This window comes from Anolis carolinensis, chromosome 3, assembly GCF_035594765.1.
Source record: "Anolis carolinensis isolate JA03-04 chromosome 3, rAnoCar3.1.pri, whole genome shotgun sequence".
Taxonomy (NCBI): Eukaryota; Metazoa; Chordata; class Lepidosauria; order Squamata; family Dactyloidae; genus Anolis; species Anolis carolinensis.
In genome coordinates, this window is record NC_085843.1 from 154,031,270 (window position 1) to 154,048,412 (window position 17,143).

A 17,143-nucleotide genomic window follows, 5' to 3' on the forward strand; every position below is an offset into this window, starting at 1 on the left:
TCCCTGTTCGCAGCTCTGGTGAGTAATCTGGCTGCAGCCCGTTGGACCAGTTGCAGCTGCCGAACAGTCTTCAAAGGCAACCCCATGTAGATTAGTAATCTCTTCTGATCAAACCTTTCTCCTGCCAAACCTAATAGAAGCATCATTCATTCTTGTTCCAAATGCCAGCACTTTCCCATTCAGACCAATAAATTTGGAAGGAGGAGTTACCACTGTAACAATAGGGTCAAAATCATGACAAATTAGCAATCATTAATATGATACATTTACACATGAGTAAAGCTATGTAACTATTCCATATTCACAATTGATACTTAGTCAGGATTGCAAGGCCTGCAAGAGGTACTTGCAGATTTGTCTGTCTCAGATACCAAAATACTGTGCCTTGAATGATTACAGTAGGTGCTATTTGCTGCTGTATTTCAGACAGAAAAATGTCTTGGGTCAGCTGTATTGTCCTGTACCGGCCCACTCCACTCAACAGGATACAGTTTCATTAAAATATATAATCAAATTCTACGCATACAAAATATGCCATCGATTAGCACTTCACATAGTTCTCTGAGGTTAGCAACAATACTGGAGATAATCAGAATGAATGCTTAATTGCACGTTGCCTGACACTTGTTACAGCTGGGATGATCAAAGAGAATTAATTTCCCATCTTTTACTCCAGCAGGGTCTCATTAAAAAAAAAAACAGATCTGACCACCCCCCGCATATACATGCTCACACATACCATACTTGTGCAAAATGTCTGCTTTTCCAATATTTAAGATAGAACGACTTCTTAGTGCAAACTTAACTGAACAAGAAGTAACTGCATTCTTTCTGTGGTGTCAGTGTAACTTTTTGTAGCAAGTGTAGCTAGAGAGGCGGGAGCTCACTGAATGAAGGAGGAAGAATATAATATTGTTCCAGTGTTTGCTTGTGCTTTGTTTGGTAACATGGCCTCATGTCCATTGCAGGCATTGAGGTGCAGACAGTGTGGAAAGGGGGAGTAGTGTGTTTTGAAGCAAAGGTCAGCCTTCTGTTTCATGTCTATGCTTTAAGCTAAATAATGTGAGTTATTGTTGAAAATGAATAAAGCAAAAAGTTATTTTTAAAAAATGCAGTTACTTTGGGGCCTTGGAACTGTAACTTTAACTATAACTATAAAAATAACTTTCCAAGGTATGGATGTACTAGTAGCATATATTCATCCTCAGACACCCCATCTACACAGCTATATAATGCAGTTTGAAACTGCATTATATGGTCAGGGTAGAGTTAATTAATATAGTTCAATATGGTTAAACTACATTTTATGAGTCTGCAGTGTCCACATAATAAAGTCAAAAATATAGCAATATAGATAGTGTCTCAGACAGACCCCCCCCCCCCCCCCACACACACACACCCTTTGATTCAGTTGGTGTGAGTTTGGGTATGTGCGTGTTGAGAGGAAACAGAAAGTCTTGATTCTTTTATCTAACATTTTGTGATTTTCATGAAATTGTGGATTTCAGAGGGTGTTTTTTGTAATACACACATATACATACACACGTATATCAAAGACAGGCAAGGGACTATCTACTCCACAATTATTATATCATCTATTGGAGACATGATATTTCTATCACATTAACAGAGTATTTTTCATATAGTTACAAAAATACATGCTAACTACATAGACCACTTGAATCAAAGCCAAAAGGGCATTGCAGAGCATTTATAATTACAATGTCCTTTGCTTCTGTAAATGAGATGAACTGTAACACTGCCTCTATTTCTCATGAGAAAAAAAGGGTGATGAGGAATTCTCCCATCTTGATTCTTGAGTGGAGTTCAGTAGTCTTATTGTTAACTCCACAATCAGCCATGTATTGTATGGCCTACCTTTCCTTTAAAAACTGAACATCTTGTCTTTATCAGCTCATAAATGGAACTACAGATAAGAAATCAGCACATTTTGACAAACTTTCCCCATGTCGTTCATAACGTCCAAGTCAATGGAACAGTAAACCAGGTCTAACTTTAGAAGAGGGATTCTCAAACTTTTTCAGTCATTGAGCCTTTTGAAGCAAAAGAAATGTTGTGTGTGTGTGTGTGTGTTATGGGCAGACTTTTTGACAAATTATGTTTTAAAATTTGACAGATGGGCTGGGCCAGTGGCAGATGAATGTAGAGTATTTGTGTGAGCTAATGGGAAAAAATGAACCAATTCCTATGTACACTGCCCATATCTCATTTGTAGTCCAATAAAAGAAAAGAAAGAATAATACAATATTCAAATTGAAGAACAATTTTAACCAACATAAACTTAACAGTATTTCAGTTTAATGCCCCAATATTTCAGTGGAAGACCCCATCCAGTCCAACCCCCTTCTGCCATGCAGGAAAAGAGGAGAGAAAGCTTGGAGGGGAGGAGGAAGGGAGAGGAGAGAAGTGTGGAGCCCCTCGGTGTGCTTCACAGACCTCCAAAGACTCCGCGGAGCACACTTTGAGAACCGCTGCTTTAGAGGAACTGTCCAAGCTTGGTGCTGAATCAGTTTGGGAATAGTATTCAGTGACTCTTACAACATCTCTTTTTAAATTCAGATAAATTCCAGAGAATGATAAAATAGAATAACTTTCCCTCAACCTGGTACCCCAAAGCTGTGTTGGACTACAATTTCCACTCCCCGGGCCATGCCAGGTGTGCTTTTTTGGGTGTTGAAAGTTCAACACAGCTAGAAGACTCTGGGTTAAGGAAGTTGATCTGAAAGAAACTTTGGTTTGATTCAGTGGATAGCTACACTTCTATTTCTGTTACCCTGGTAGCATTAAGGTTTTCCTTGCACAAGAGGTTCTTCAGACAGGATTGTCAAATAATCTGGTTTCACATGCAACTGCAAGCATGAAGTTCATCTGGACCAGTTGAGGCTATCATCAATTCTACAAAGACCTCACTGAGATATGCTGAAGATGTGACTTCTCTGTACATAAGCTCAAGGCATGCCACTCAAAGCTTAGCAACAATATAATAATTTGAATTCATATCCTTTGCCTATGTGGGCTTCCTTATGGAGGTGGAATTATTGATATGAGTAGATTCATAACTGATTCTACACTTCATAAAAGGGAAGTTATCCATACATGCCATTTCCCCCAATCCATTCTTTGGCCAGTATAAGGCTTGATGGTGGTACACTATAGATCTCCCACTGAGGCTAAGTAGTAACAAACTTTCCTAGATTTGGAAAGTAAACTGCAAAATGAATGTAAGGGGTGCGGGAGAAGGAGTTGTGTTTGGCATAATTATTTACGATAACAGCAGTCTGGAAAAGAGAAAACAGTTTTACGTGTCTCTTGCTTCTCTTGGGAAATTACATACAGGCAATACCTAATTAATCAGGGTGAATATTTAAATATAATTTTAATCAATTGGAGAGGTGAACTGATTGAAATATCAGCCCCAATTCATGGGTTTTTTTATTTGTTTTATTGGTTGGAAGGAGTAAGAATTTTACCCCTTTGCAGCATCTCAATTTTTTGTTCCATTCTATTCGGAGCAATCAGAAATTGGCACTGAATGGTTCTGGAACAAAAATAAAAAGTTCTGTTGTGCTGAAACTCTATCATCCACAAATATAATTACATAATCTAGTTTGCACATCAATGAGCTTTGGGATCTTTCTAAGTTTGTTAAGAAAAAGATACTTAAGCTATTTGTGAAATAAAAAATTTAAAGGAAATGCATAAGGAGCTAGATATATTTGCATTTTCAATTATCATTTAAGTGTGTAGATTATTTCCAAATATACAGAGCATACTGTTTCATCTTTATACATTTATTTATTTACTTTATTTATACCCCTCCCTTCTCACCCTGAAGGGGGCTCAGAGCGGGTTACAAGTAGGCAACAATTCAAGGCCGCATATACAAACATAGAATAAAAATATAAATATGTACATTAAAAACCATAAACATTAAAACATCTAAGCATTAAAACCAATTATTAAAAACCACATGGTCCAAAAATCAGAATCCAAGATTTTTTATCTTTTAAAAAATATATGTGTCCATTTTTAGGGTTTTTTATACATAAATTCTCCAGAAATCGAAAACAATAAGAAAAGAAGTATTCATGTAGACTTACATTTCTTACTCCATAACTTAATTAAGAACTTATTTTTTCCAGCTTACCTCTTAGGTAAGCTTCAGACAATAGTTTTTACATACAGGCACAACAGAGCCAATGCCAAGTGAGTTTGATTCCTGATTATTTCACTGAGTACATCCTTAGTGTTCCCAGTGACGTCAACCTACAAATGCTATCAACCAGGATCCAGGATGGAACATTTTTATCTTGCTCTATCAAAATGATGTTGCTATCTCAGAGATATTAGTAGATAAAGATTTCTGTGGAGAAAAATTTAATTCTTTGCACAGTATTGGAGTCCTAGTCAGGGCTGTGTTGTCCTTAAGTACTTTATCATAGATGCTGTGTAGTCTTTCAACCTGATCTGGAGAGCAGCCTTCATTTCGCATCAGCAGCTCAGGATGAAAATGAGTTTTCTTAAGTTGGGGATTATATCTATAATGCTGAGCTTCAGAATAGGTGATTATGCCTTCATGTTCATGATGGAATTGAAAAGGCATGCTTCTTGAAGGTGGGTGGCCGAGCAGTCCACAGCCATTGTTTGTATCTCTGAACAATGTTGCTTTGTTAAAGGCAGCAGCTCCTGAAGAAAAATAACAACAATGCACTGAAATTGTGTGTGTGCATACATACGCAAACACTTCAAACAGTCATTTCTTATTCAGACAACTGCTTCTTAAACTGTTGGTCCTGGCCCCAAATGAGCTCCCTTTAGCTTAATGTTGGGGTTGAGAACAATTTAGCAACAGTAAAAGGTTTCTGAATGCCACCTAGACATTTGCACCAACCTATTAGCAACAATTTGCAGTGTTTACAGAGGACTCTGCAGAACACGTACCAACTGTACTTGATAAAAGGAAAAATCAGCCAGTTGAATACAGCTTATTAGCAGTAAATGTTTGATTTTTATACTTATTTTATATATATCTGAGGCCACATAAAAATTTCCCAAGTAGAAAAAGGTCACGAGTGGAAAAGGTTTAAAAAGCCCTGATTTAAGGATCAGAACACCAAAGCATTATGATGAATCAAAGCACAAATGTGGAGAGGAACAGAATGTTTTGCATCTTCCTCTGCGGGACATTTCCCTTTCCCAAATCAGCACCATTTTTGCGCTTTTCAACATGCATGTGGAACCTCACAAGAGGAAAGCAACTTCAGAGAAGCAAACTGGAGCATTAAAATGGCTGCTGGAGAGAGATAAAAACACCAGCAACAGTTTCCAAATGGCACCACTCAAGGACAAGAGGAAGGTATCAACAGTCTTGGAAAAGCCCCAAGACCACAAGAAATAAAAAAATGAAAGGAAAACTGGAACAAATAGTCCACAAAATAGGGGAAAGTTGAGTACATTGATGTACACAATAGTAAATGCTCCATGGAATGAATTCACAGCAAACTCGATAACCAAATGTTGCATCATTAGAGGATGTGCCAAAGTTGGCCACCTAGTACCAATGATTTCATAACCAAAACAGAACCATCAATAAACAAAATGGAATATGCTGATCAAAATTCTATTGTTAGCCCCAACTACAGCAGATCCATTAAATCAACAGAATATACTTGTGTGTATTCATCAATTGAATCAATGGATCTAGTCTAGTTAGGACTAAATAATATAATGTAGGCCTCCAAATATCAACTGGACAACAACAAAATACACCAAAGTATTCAAAGAAGAGGAAGAAAACCTAGAAGAAGAAGGGGTATTCTAGAAGGGAAAACCCACAAGTCTCATATATAATAATCAGACCAACTTGAGATTGGCATATGGGTATAATGACTGTTCTACTTTCTGACTAGCACAATTTCCAGAGCATGGGACATGGCAGAGAAGGTGAACAGCTCCAATTTACGATTTTCAAACTGACATGATGTTTCATATTTTCTGAAAGTCTCTGAGCATGCTGCATCCTCATTTGGCTATCACCCGAGCTTGTTGCTAGTGCCTCTATATTATTAAACAAATTATGATCCCATGTATTTTACTTATGGGTTAAAGCAGCTCCTAGTTTATCGACTTACCAGCAGGCTGCTCAGACTTTTTTGCTGAGGGCCTCTTCAGTCCTTCCCGACTACAGTCCGAGTCACTGTCATTGCATTCACTGTCTCCTTTTCCACTATCTTTCCCACTCAATTGATCCAAAGCTGAATGGTCACTGAAAAGGATGGGAGGAATTGTCAATGTATTTGCCACAGGGATATGCTCAAGCAGTAATATAAAAAAACAATTTGTAAGAATTATATTCAACACCATTAGAAGATGAAAGAATGGAAAATTCCAACCCCTGCCCGTGGTCCACAGGGGCCAAAAGCCTTAAACTGCACAAATTGCAAGATTTGTGCAGTTTTTATTTCACACCACAAGTTTTGTAAACTACAATTAAGGGTGAAGGAAGAATAATTTTTTTATTAACTACTTCTCTGCTGGAGAAGAAGGAAAGTGTATTGGAAAAGGACAGAGCTGAAAGGGATTGATCCGTCAGCAAAATACACTGTCTCCACCAAATAATAATGGCCTTAAGCTCAAATTTAGAAATCTTTGGTACTTAGGCACCCCAGAAAAAAATAGTGGCAAAGTTATCAAGGGAAAACAAGAAATAGAGTTCGTATGTCAACTATTTACAGTGTCGCACTCTTTAAAATATCCCCGATTTGATGAATGAAAGGTCATTACATGGAAACAGAATTCTTATTTGGGAAGGCAGTGGCCTCATTTTGCTCATTTTATACACCTGTACATGTTGCTTCCAATCTACATATGACACACAAAATGTACACTGAAGTGTGTCACAAGTAGATTGGGAGCAACATGTGTATTACACTAAAACATGTAGACATTTCCCAATTCAATGCGAAGATGAAAAAAAGCAAGTTTAAAGAAAAGGTGGTAGTTACCTGAAGCTTGAAGCTATTTGGCCCACCTCCCATACTGATGAGAGTAGATGAGATGTCACACCTTGACCCTGTCAAACAGAAGCAAACAAAAACCATGTTTAGATATAAAACATTGCAATATATTATTAGATATAAGCCAATATTTCTGGGACTGGTTGCCCTCCTTGTTATATCTCTTATGCAACTACAGTTGTTTCTTAAATAATATTTGGAGGGAAAGCCTATTTTTTGGACTGCATATTTCAGAATGCTCTACAGTGCCCTTCTGGCTATGATTCAAGTGGTTTACTCTATTTGGCATGAACAGCTGGATTGAGGTAAATACTGGGAATGGTGCTGTTGTACTAGCAGCATGTATCAGAATTGTTGGCTTCCATTAATGCCATCTGACACGGCCAAATATGAGAGATGCTAGTAGCTATAACACAAAAAAGCAACATGTTTCTAGCTCTCATACCTCCAGAAAGAACATAATTTATGGCCATTGTGGGTTATTGCAGCTTCCAAATAACAGTGTATGTCTCTGTAGACCAGGATGGGCAACTGTGGAAGAGGAAGGCACACCTGTGCAGACCAACCGGCCACACTTGTATATTTTAGCATACTGGAAGTCACTCCCAATCACCATTTTGGTTGATGTTCAGCCATTTTTTGTTCAATTTTTAGGAGTTTCAGAAACTTAGAGGAGGCAAAACACTGGAATTATGAGTAGTTTGTGGTGCTTTTGGTTGGTTTTTAGAAAAAGAAAATACCCAAAATCAGCCTTAAAAGCATGGAGGTCTGGAGGCTGTGGAGCCACACTTGGAAGTTGTAGACCATGAGGCACACTTTGGCCACCATGTTGTAGACTGACACGTGTCCAGAGGTTGGGTTCAAGAAAAAGATCTCAGTCCTCCATTTCACTTGCACACATAAACTGAGTCGGTGGGATTCTGTGTTACAGGTTGAACATCCCTTATCCAAAATGCTGGGACCCAAAGTGTTTTAGATTTTATGTATTTTTTAAAAAAAATTGAAATACCATATTTGCAAATGCATGCATAATGGGAAACCTTGGAGCTAAAACCCAAGTTTGAACACAAAATTCATTCACGACTCATATACACATAGCCTGTTTTTAATAATTTTGTACATGAAACAAAAATGTGTGTGCATTAAACTAGTGGAAAACAAAGGTGTCAATATCTTAGCTGTTCACGTGAACAATTTTAGATTTTGGGATTCTAGATAAGGGATGCTCAAGATGTACTTATTTTTTATATAACATTTTCTGACAACAGTAGAACATTTTAAACCAGTAAACCAAATGTCACTTGCTCTTGAGTAAACCTTTGTAGTTCTGAATATGTTGTGCACAACATCTGGCAAACACTATAGAACAGAAATAAAACAGTAACACCAAATGGTAATATATCCTCAAAAGGCAAGAGTGAGGGGCTCAAGATGTTGGTGGACTGCAACTTCCATTATTCCTCACCACTAGCTGATGGCCATTGCAATGCAAAGTATCTGGAAGACTACATATTGCCTACCCTGCTATACAAAGTAGCATTTGAAAAACAAAGAAATAACAACATAAGCACAAACATTAGCTTCCTCTTTGAAAAATGAAATGAAATGTAGGTATTATATGCCTCAACTGATATCTTTGCCTGGTATATTTAATTCATGGTGAAATGTAACTGGAAACAAATTTATAGTTTCATGAAACTACTATTAAAAGAGTCCCAAGCAAGGAAAAGCAACAGCCACATATTTCTCTTTTTATTTGAATTGCAAAATAAGTCTAGTTCAATTGATGTCAGGGAAATCAGGGTCGCTAAAACCCATGAAATCACTATTCTCTGGTCTCCACAAGTAGGCAGATTTAGGGTTTTGGTGTCCAGCATCACAAGGTTGCTACACTGGTTTAAGTCAGAAGAAATCAGCTTAAACTCAACTTCCTGCCTTTAGATGGACAGTGAATGATGCTCTCAGCCTTGCCTCACTCCTCTCTGAACAGACTCAGTCAAAAAAGTGCAGTAAACCAGATCTGACAAAGACATCCCAAGGGAGCTGACATCAGGGTGAATTACATGGAGAGGAGCAGGCTGAAGACAGACCTCCGTAGTTGCTGGTAGATCTGAAAATTACCAATTCCCATTGGTCTAATGAAAGTCTTTCTTTCTTTCTCCTATATCAGACTGCTGAAATCAAAATAACTTGGGAGGGACAGAATCATGCTTGAGCACCTCTCCATAGAACAGTGGTTCTCAACCTTTGGGTTCCCAGATGATTTGGCCTTCAACTCCCAGAAATCCCAACAGCTGGTAAACTGGCTGGGATTTCTGGGAGTTGTAGGCCAAATCACCTGGGGACCCACAGGTTGAGAACCACTGCCACAGAAGCTTTAAGTCTGGTGCTGAAAACAAATTCTTGGGCAGAGCATATGCTCAAAAATGTGAGGGTTATCCAGAAAGTAGATTACGTTTGAAAAAGTATAGGAGAAAACATTTACCATATGCAGTTGAAAGCCACACCCAAATACCACTTCTCAACATAGTCACCATTCAAATCTAGGCACTTATCATAACAATGAATGAGCTTTGCAACTCCTTCCCCACAAAACTCTGCTGCTTGCATCCTCAACCACTTGTTTCCAACAATGGGGGCGTGGCTGGCAACGCAGCGTTTTGGAGACAATGCACAGCTGCGGGAAGGGGTGACCGGCTGGTTGCAACAGACAGGAGTTCTTTCTCTCACCCTGGACATCATTCCACAAATATATAAACTCCACTTGCCTAATTTCCAACAAACCTCACAATTTATTTTTTTAAAAATTTTCATGTCAGGAGCAACCGGAGTTGCTTCTGGAGTGAGAGAATTGGCCGTCTACAAGGATGTTGCCCAGGGGATGCCCGGATGTTTTGATGTTTTTACCATCCTTGTAGGTGGCTTCTCTCATGTGGGGACATGGAGGTGGAGCTGATAGAGGGAGCTCATCCGTGCTCTCCCCGGGTGGGATTTGAACCTGGCAGCCTTCAGGTCAGCAACCCAACCTTCAAGTCACAAGGCTTTTATCCCCTAGACCACCAGAGGCTCCAATTTATTTATTATTATTTATTAGCGACATTTATATCCTGCCCTTCTCACCCCGAAGGGGACTCAGGGCGGTTTACAAGAGTATATACATATAATATATTATATTATACGACTATATTGCAATATTATTAGTAATATTGCATGTAATATAAATATACAATTATTATAGTGAATTATAATTAACAACCCCTGAGAATGCCTGCCATAGATGTGGGTCAGGAGAGAAACATCAGGAGAGAATGCTTCTGAAACATGGCCATACAGACCAGAAAACTCACAAAAACTCACTACTTGGATTTTTTTCTGGAGTGAGAAGTGTGTACCTGGGAGGCAGAACTAGGGAGGCCTCTCTCTGCCCCATGCAAGGCATCTCTGCTGCTTTCTTCTCCCAAAGGGGCAGCAGTGTTAGCTTCTGAATCTGTGGCCACGCAGCCATGCTGTCCAAGCGAGAAGTCGCCTCTCTGGCCTCTTTGGGATGCCCTCAGCTTCGGGGGCATCCCTCCTTTGCGAAAGTTCCTCCTGCTTTTGCAAAGGGAGGCTCCCACCAGGAGGATGGCGACCAGCAGCACGCCACAGCCTCCAGCCAGCACCCAGATCAGCACCACGGAGAGCTCCCAAGGCTCTTTCCCAGGGAAGCGAGGTCGCAGGTCCATGATTCCGACGCCAGGGGGCAGCCCCTCCGTAGGAATCAGCCGCAGCGCCGCTGTAGAAGTCAGCCAGGGCCTCCTTCCGTCCTCGACGGCCACCGGGTTGTTCTCGGGCAGCGGGAGGCGGAGGGCGGGGGAGGCGAAGCGGGGCGCGTGGTCGTTCTCGTCGGCGAGGCGGACGGAGAAGCGGCGCGCGGTGCGGGCGGGGGGCGCGCCCAGGTCCTGGGCCAGGAGGGTGAGGTTGTAGTCGGGCACGCGCTCGCGGTCCAGCGGCCCCGTGGTGAGGAGCAGGAAGGAGCGCGCCTTCTCCTTGGCCTCCTGCTCCTCCGCCGCCTCTTCCTCCTCCTCGTCGTGGGCGGGGCGGAGGGCGAAGGGCGGCGGGGGGCCCTGCCTGCCTTCCCCGGGGGGCTCCAGGGAGAGGCGCACCTGCCCGTTGGCGCCGGAGTCGCGGTCCCAGACGCTGACCAGGGCCACCAGGCTGCCTGTGGGCGCGGCCTCGCTGACGTAGGCCACCACCACCTCCCCGTCGGGGCCCCCCTCGTCTCCGTCTCCCGCCCGGAGGGGCCTGAGGTCGATCTGGGGCGCGTTGTCGTTGACGTCGGTGAGGCGGACGAGGACCTTGCAGGCGGCGCGGAGCGGGCTGGCGCCGCGGTCGGAGGCCTGGACGTCGAGCTCGAAGGCGGTGTGGCGCTCGTAGTCGAGGGCGGCGCGGAGGCTGAGGCGGCCCGAGAGCGGGTCGAGGGCGAAGAGGGCGCGCGCCTCGGGCCCCACCTGGCTGCCCCACGAGTAGAGCAGCGCCCCGTTGGCGCCCTCGTCCGGGTCGGCGGCGCCCAGCTCCAGCAGCGCGGCGCCCGGCGGCGCGTCCTCGGGCAGCTCCAGCAGGCGCGGCGCGCCCCCGCGGGGGAAGGCCGGCGCGTTGTCGTTGGCGTCGAGTACGCGCAGGGCCAGCGTGGCCGTGCCCGACCGCGCCGGGCTCCCGCCGTCCTTGGCCACCAGCTCCAGGCGGAACGAGGCCTGCGCCTCGCGGTCCAGCGGCGCCAGCAGCACCAGCTCGGCGCCCTTCAGCCCGTCCGCGCGGCGCGGCGCCTCCAGTCCGAAGTGCCGGTTGGGCGAGAGCGCGAAGCTCTGTACGCCATTGGCGCCCGCGTCCGGGTCCAGCGCCAGCCCCAGCGGGAGCCGCGTCCCCGGCAGCGCCGCCTCCGACACCTCCAGGCCCACCTCCGCCTGCGGGAACCGGGGCGCGTGGTCGTTCACGTCCACCACCTCCACCTCCACCTGCAGCAGCTGGTACGACGAGGACGGGGACGAAGACGACGAGGGCGCCCCCAGGCACACCACGTCGAAGCTCAGCGCGCACCACGCCGACGACGGCCCGCACAACGCCTCCCGGTCCAGCCGCTCCGGACCCAGGCTCAGCTGCCCGTCCCGCTCGCGCACACGCACCAGGGACCCGTTGCCCGGCGGCTTCAGCAGGCGGAAGCTCCAGGCGACGGCAGAGCCCAGCCGCTTCTGCATCTCCTCCGCGAGGACGCCGAAGACCGTCCCGGGGGGCTCTTCCTCGTCCAGGCTGAAGCGGAAGGTCTCGCCCCAAGTCAGGGAGAAGGAGCAGAGCAGCAGCCAGAGCAGCGGGACCATGGCTCCTCCTCTGCCCAAAGCTGGGTTAACTCGAGAGGCCTTCTCACGCTCTGCACTTTGCCTCGCCTCTCTTCTGTCCTAATCGCTCCCTCCTCCTTTGTCCCGAACCAGAGGTTCTCCTCCTCAACGTCCCGCTTCACTCTTCTTGCCTGGGACTGTTATGGTTAGTTGCATGCAAATGAGGCGCTCTCTTCCACCAATCCGCCGATTCCTCGCGGGATGCAAGGGGAACCTGGCCGGCCAATGGGAGGCGTGCGCGCTCCCCTTTCACAGCCTCGCAAACCGAAGCTCTTTCACAAAGACAGCAGCCCAAAGGAAGGAGGAGGACAAGTTTCTTCTTCCCATCTTAAAACAGTTCAATTTCACTCAATCATATCTATAAGTCTTGCCTAGATTGGAACAAGGGGAAACCTGCAGGGAAAGTCAGGACTCTTGAATGCAGATGTGTTGCAGGATGTCCTACAAAAACAAGTTTTTGCAGTTTAATAAACTTTTCCCACGTTTTTATGATAGAACCAATTATTTATTTATTATTTATTTGCGACATTTATATACCGCCCTTCTCACCCCGAAGGGGACTCAGGGCGGTTTACAAGTATATATACATACAATATATTATATAATACAACTATATCACAATTAGGAAATGACATTTATAACTCAAGAACAAAAATAGTGTTACATAGGGCCCTCCGCACAGCCATATAACCCAGAATATCAATGCAGAAAATCCCACAATATCTGCTTTGAACTGGGTTATCTGAGTCCACACTGCCATATACTCCAGTTCAAAGCAGATAATGTGGGATTTTACTCAGATGTGTGGGGCCTGAGTTCTTTGTCACCTATTGGTCCAATTCTTCCCGTGAGGCTTATTTTTTATTTATTTATTTATTAGCAATATTTATATCCCACCCTTCTCACCCTGAAGGGGACTCAGAATGGCTTACAAGTCATATGTACATACAATATATTATATTACTTGTATAACACAATAATAACCAAAAGGTCCCAGGTTTAAATCCCGGAATGAGCGCCCGCTATTAGCCCCAGCTCCTGCCAACCTAGCAGTTCGAAAACATGCAAATGTGAGTAGATCAATAGGTACCACTTCAGCGGGAAGGTAACGGCGCTCCATGCAGTCATGCCGGCCACATGACCTTGGAGGTGTCTATGGACAACGCTGGCTCTTCAGCTTAGAAATGGAAATGAGCACCAATCCCCAGAGTCAGGCATGACTGGACTTAACGTCAGGGGAAACCTTTACCTTATAGCACAATATAAGCATTATATATTACTATAATGTACTATAACACTATATTGTAATATTATCAGTAATATTACATCTAATATAAATACACCATTATTCTCTTCCATTTGATTCAGTCTCTCAACATTGCTTTCTCAACAAGCAAGACTGATAACACGGAACATAAATGTCTGATTACAATATGGGCCCTTCCACACAGCTGAATGAAATCCCACATTTTCTGCTTTGAACTGGAATATATGGCAGTGTGGACTCAGATAACCCAGTTATCTGAGTCCACACTCAGATATTCTGGTATTTCTGCCTTGATATTCTGGGTTATATGGCCGTGCAGAGGGCCTTATGTAACACGATTTTTGTTCCTGGGTTATAAATGTCATTTCCTAATTGGTTCTGTCATAAAAACATGGGGGAAGTTTATTAAACTGCGAAAACTTGTTTTTGTGGGACATCCTGCAGCACCTCTGCATTCAATGGACATCTCAAAATTTCAAGCAATTCAACCAACCTGGATGCAGCATATTATTTGAGAACACAGAAATGCTGGACCACGCTAACCACCACCATAGCAGACTACACAGAGAAGCCATTGAAATTGACAAGCATGTGGACAATTTCAACAGAAAGGAGGTAGCCATGAAAATGAACAAAATCTGGCTACCAGTGTTTAAAAAACTCTAGAATCAGGACAGCAAATAAAGAATATTACTCAGAAGACAGGGGAATTCCAGACAGGAAACAATCGGGGCCAGCTAACACCTCCCAACAAAAGATTCAGCTGGGCAGGAATCAGCCAGGCCTTGAAGCTGCAAAGCTTTTCAATGCCAATCAAGGTGATTAATTGCAGCATTTACACTTGCCTCCAACAGACAAGAGTTCTCTCTCCCACACTGAAACTTCCACACACATATAAACCCCACTTGCCTAGTTTCCAACAGACTTTACAATCTCTGAGGATGCCTGCCATAGATGCGGGTGAAATATCAGGAGATAATGTTTCTGGAACATGCCAGACAGCCTGGAAAATTCACAGCAACCTATAAGTCTTTCCTAGACTGGAACAAGGGAAAACCTGCAGGGAAAGAGAGTTCTCTGTCACTTATTGGTCAAATTCTTCAGATAGGCTTACTCCCTTCCATTTGATTCAGCCTTTCAAGATTGTTTTCCCATATAGCAACACTGATAACACTATGTACTGTAACATGATTTTTGTTCCTGGGTTATAAATTCCATGACCTAATTGGTTCTTTCATAAAAACATGGGGAGATTTTATTTCAATGAATATCTTATAGTCTCAACTATTTCAACGTAGTTTGTGGCAGCCACAAAAACAAAGTTTCTGGAGTATAACAACTACTTTCAAAGTAAGTACCGCACAATTAAGCAGGAAATCACACTTTCAAACCTGGAATAGAAGATTTTTTATGTTTTGTTACATATTAATATTATTGCTCCCAGGAGTTCAGTGTACAGTACTCTGCTCAAGCTTTTTTTTTTGACACAGTAAGGTAAAGATCGCCCCCTCTGTCGATTCTACTACATTTGTTTGTGGGAGAGTAACCTATCCAAGAGAAATTGCTCAAATCTCTGCTAGGTCTCAGAAGCCAATTGGATGGCCTTGGACAAGGCACACATTCTCAGCCTCAGGTGAAAACAAAGACAAACCCATTTGAACAAATTATGCTAAGATAGCCCCATGATTGATCCTAGGTCCCATCTACATATAATGCAGTTTATATAATAATAATAATTTTATTCTTACATCCCGCCTCCATCTCCCCGTGGCTTACAAATGTAGAACAAAAGTACAATAACATCAGGAATCGAACAACAATGCAAATGAAAATTTAAAAAGACATAAATAAAATGACAATCATTAATAAAACGCAGGTTAAAATAGAATCATAAAAATGGACTGGGCAAAAGTGCACTAAGACTTGTAAACATGGTGGAAGTTAAAGTGCTATGAGATCATGGGGGAGAAACCTTTAAAAGGGGGGTGAACCCTAAGACTAGTACGGAAAGTTTATCACATATAACATATAAACTGCATTGTATGAGTCTGCTCTGCCTATAATGCAGTTTAACTGCATTATGAAACTGTTATATGGCAGTGAAGATGGGCCCCCTCATAGTATCACCTTATCTTCGAAATGGCTTGGACATACACAACAAAAACAACAACTTTAACATTTTTATTGTGTCATAAGCAGATTGAGAACATACTGCAAGTCACTTCTGCTGTGAGAGAATTGGCCGTCTACAGAGATATTGCCCAGGGGACACCCGGATGTGTTACCATCTTGCTGGGAGGTTTCTCCCATGTCCCCGCAAGCTAGAGCTGACGGAAGGGAGCTCACCCTGTCTCGCAGATTCGAACCAGCAACCTTCAGGTCAGCAACCCAACTTTCAGGTCATCAGTCCAGCCGATACAAGGGTTTAACCCATTGTGCCACCGTGGCTCCCAACTTAAACATACAATACAAGAAATGGTTGCCATCTTTTTGTTGAATGGTGAGTCAACCCACAAATAAATCCAATTGAATCACTGGGTCTCTTTTAAAAGTCTGGACTAAAGCAAAACCAATGAATGACAAAATTATACTAAAAGGTCAGAGAATAGTTATTAAAACACATTCTTTACCTTCAGATTTTGTACAAATAATTTTTATATCCAGATACTGAAATAACACTGATCATATTCAGTCCTTTATCAATAAATACCGTTAGTTGTGTTCAGCGCCTGAGCTGGGGAAAGAAGGGTCACTATTTGTGGTCCTCTTTTGTTCTTATAAGATTGTAGACCTCCAAAGTGTTGATTGAATGGGTCTAATTTAGTGAAGATTTAGGCCTATGTTCACATAAAATATTGCTATTGGGCCCAGTAATTTAGTACAGTGCTATTTTTAAAAACCACCTTAATAACACAACATTGTTGTTTCATGTGTGGATCACAACAGGGTATGTGTTTTGTCAAGAGCAGTCTGTGAAACAATTTGGCCAGCAAAATCTATGTTTTAACTTCCAGGAGGGCAAAACCCAGAAGTGACAACTGAAGTGTGAAATCCTTACAAATGGTGTCAAGCTCCCCCCCCCCCTTGCCAAAGTGTGGTTCCTTTCTGTAGGAATGTTCCTGAGAAAACACTGAACCCCAAACACTGGGATCCTATTTCCTGCCATACCCTAAAAGAGTTGAAAAACTATCCTGGATTATAAGAACAGAGGAATTTTGGTTTACTTGTTTGTTTGTTTCTAAACTGTAATTGAAAGGAAATGGCAAGATCTTGGAATGCTTTCCTAAAACTATGCTACCCTTTCAGTGCTTTAAGCTTTGCACCCTGCATCCCATTAAGAATTTTTAGTGCAATTCATCCAATCTTCAACTGCTTTACTTAAGCTGTATCACACTCATTATGTGTTTGAAAGGAAGGCTGCTTCTGCCATTTTTGATCCATATGAGAACTACAACATCTGTTGATAAATT

The 17,143-nt window shown here is 42.8% G+C and overlaps 1 protein-coding gene across 1 annotated transcript; it reads right to left on the bottom strand.

The window, feature by feature from the left end:
• Nucleotides 1–3,796: 3,796 nt before the first annotated feature.
• Nucleotides 3,797–12,531, bottom strand: LOC100553112 (protocadherin-8). Its single transcript, XM_062975592.1, has 4 exons — nt 10,430–12,531; nt 7,026–7,093; nt 6,153–6,286; nt 3,797–4,707 (listed from the first exon to the last, which is right to left on the bottom strand). The coding sequence occupies exons 1-4, from the start codon at nt 12,386–12,388 to the stop codon at nt 4,340–4,342; spliced, it is 2,529 nt and encodes an 842-aa protein (XP_062831662.1). The 5' UTR covers nt 12,389–12,531; the 3' UTR covers nt 3,797–4,339.
• Nucleotides 12,532–17,143: the final 4,612 nt, after the last annotated feature.

What these genes read in the sequence shown, in the direction of transcription:
- LOC100553112 (XM_062975592.1), bottom strand. Translation starts at nt 12,388, where the DNA reads ATGGTCCCGCTGCTCTGGCTGCTGCTCTGCTCCTTCTCCCTGACTTGG. An exon ending in CAAATAGCTTCAAGCTTCAG is followed by an intron (nt 6,287 to 7,025) that starts GTAACTACCACC and finishes CATCCTTTTCAG; the next exon opens with TGACCATTCAGCTTTGGATC. An exon ending in AAAGTCTGAGCAGCCTGCTG is followed by an intron (nt 4,708 to 6,152) that starts GTAAGTCGATAA and finishes ATTTTTCTTCAG; the next exon opens with GAGCTGCTGCCTTTAACAAA.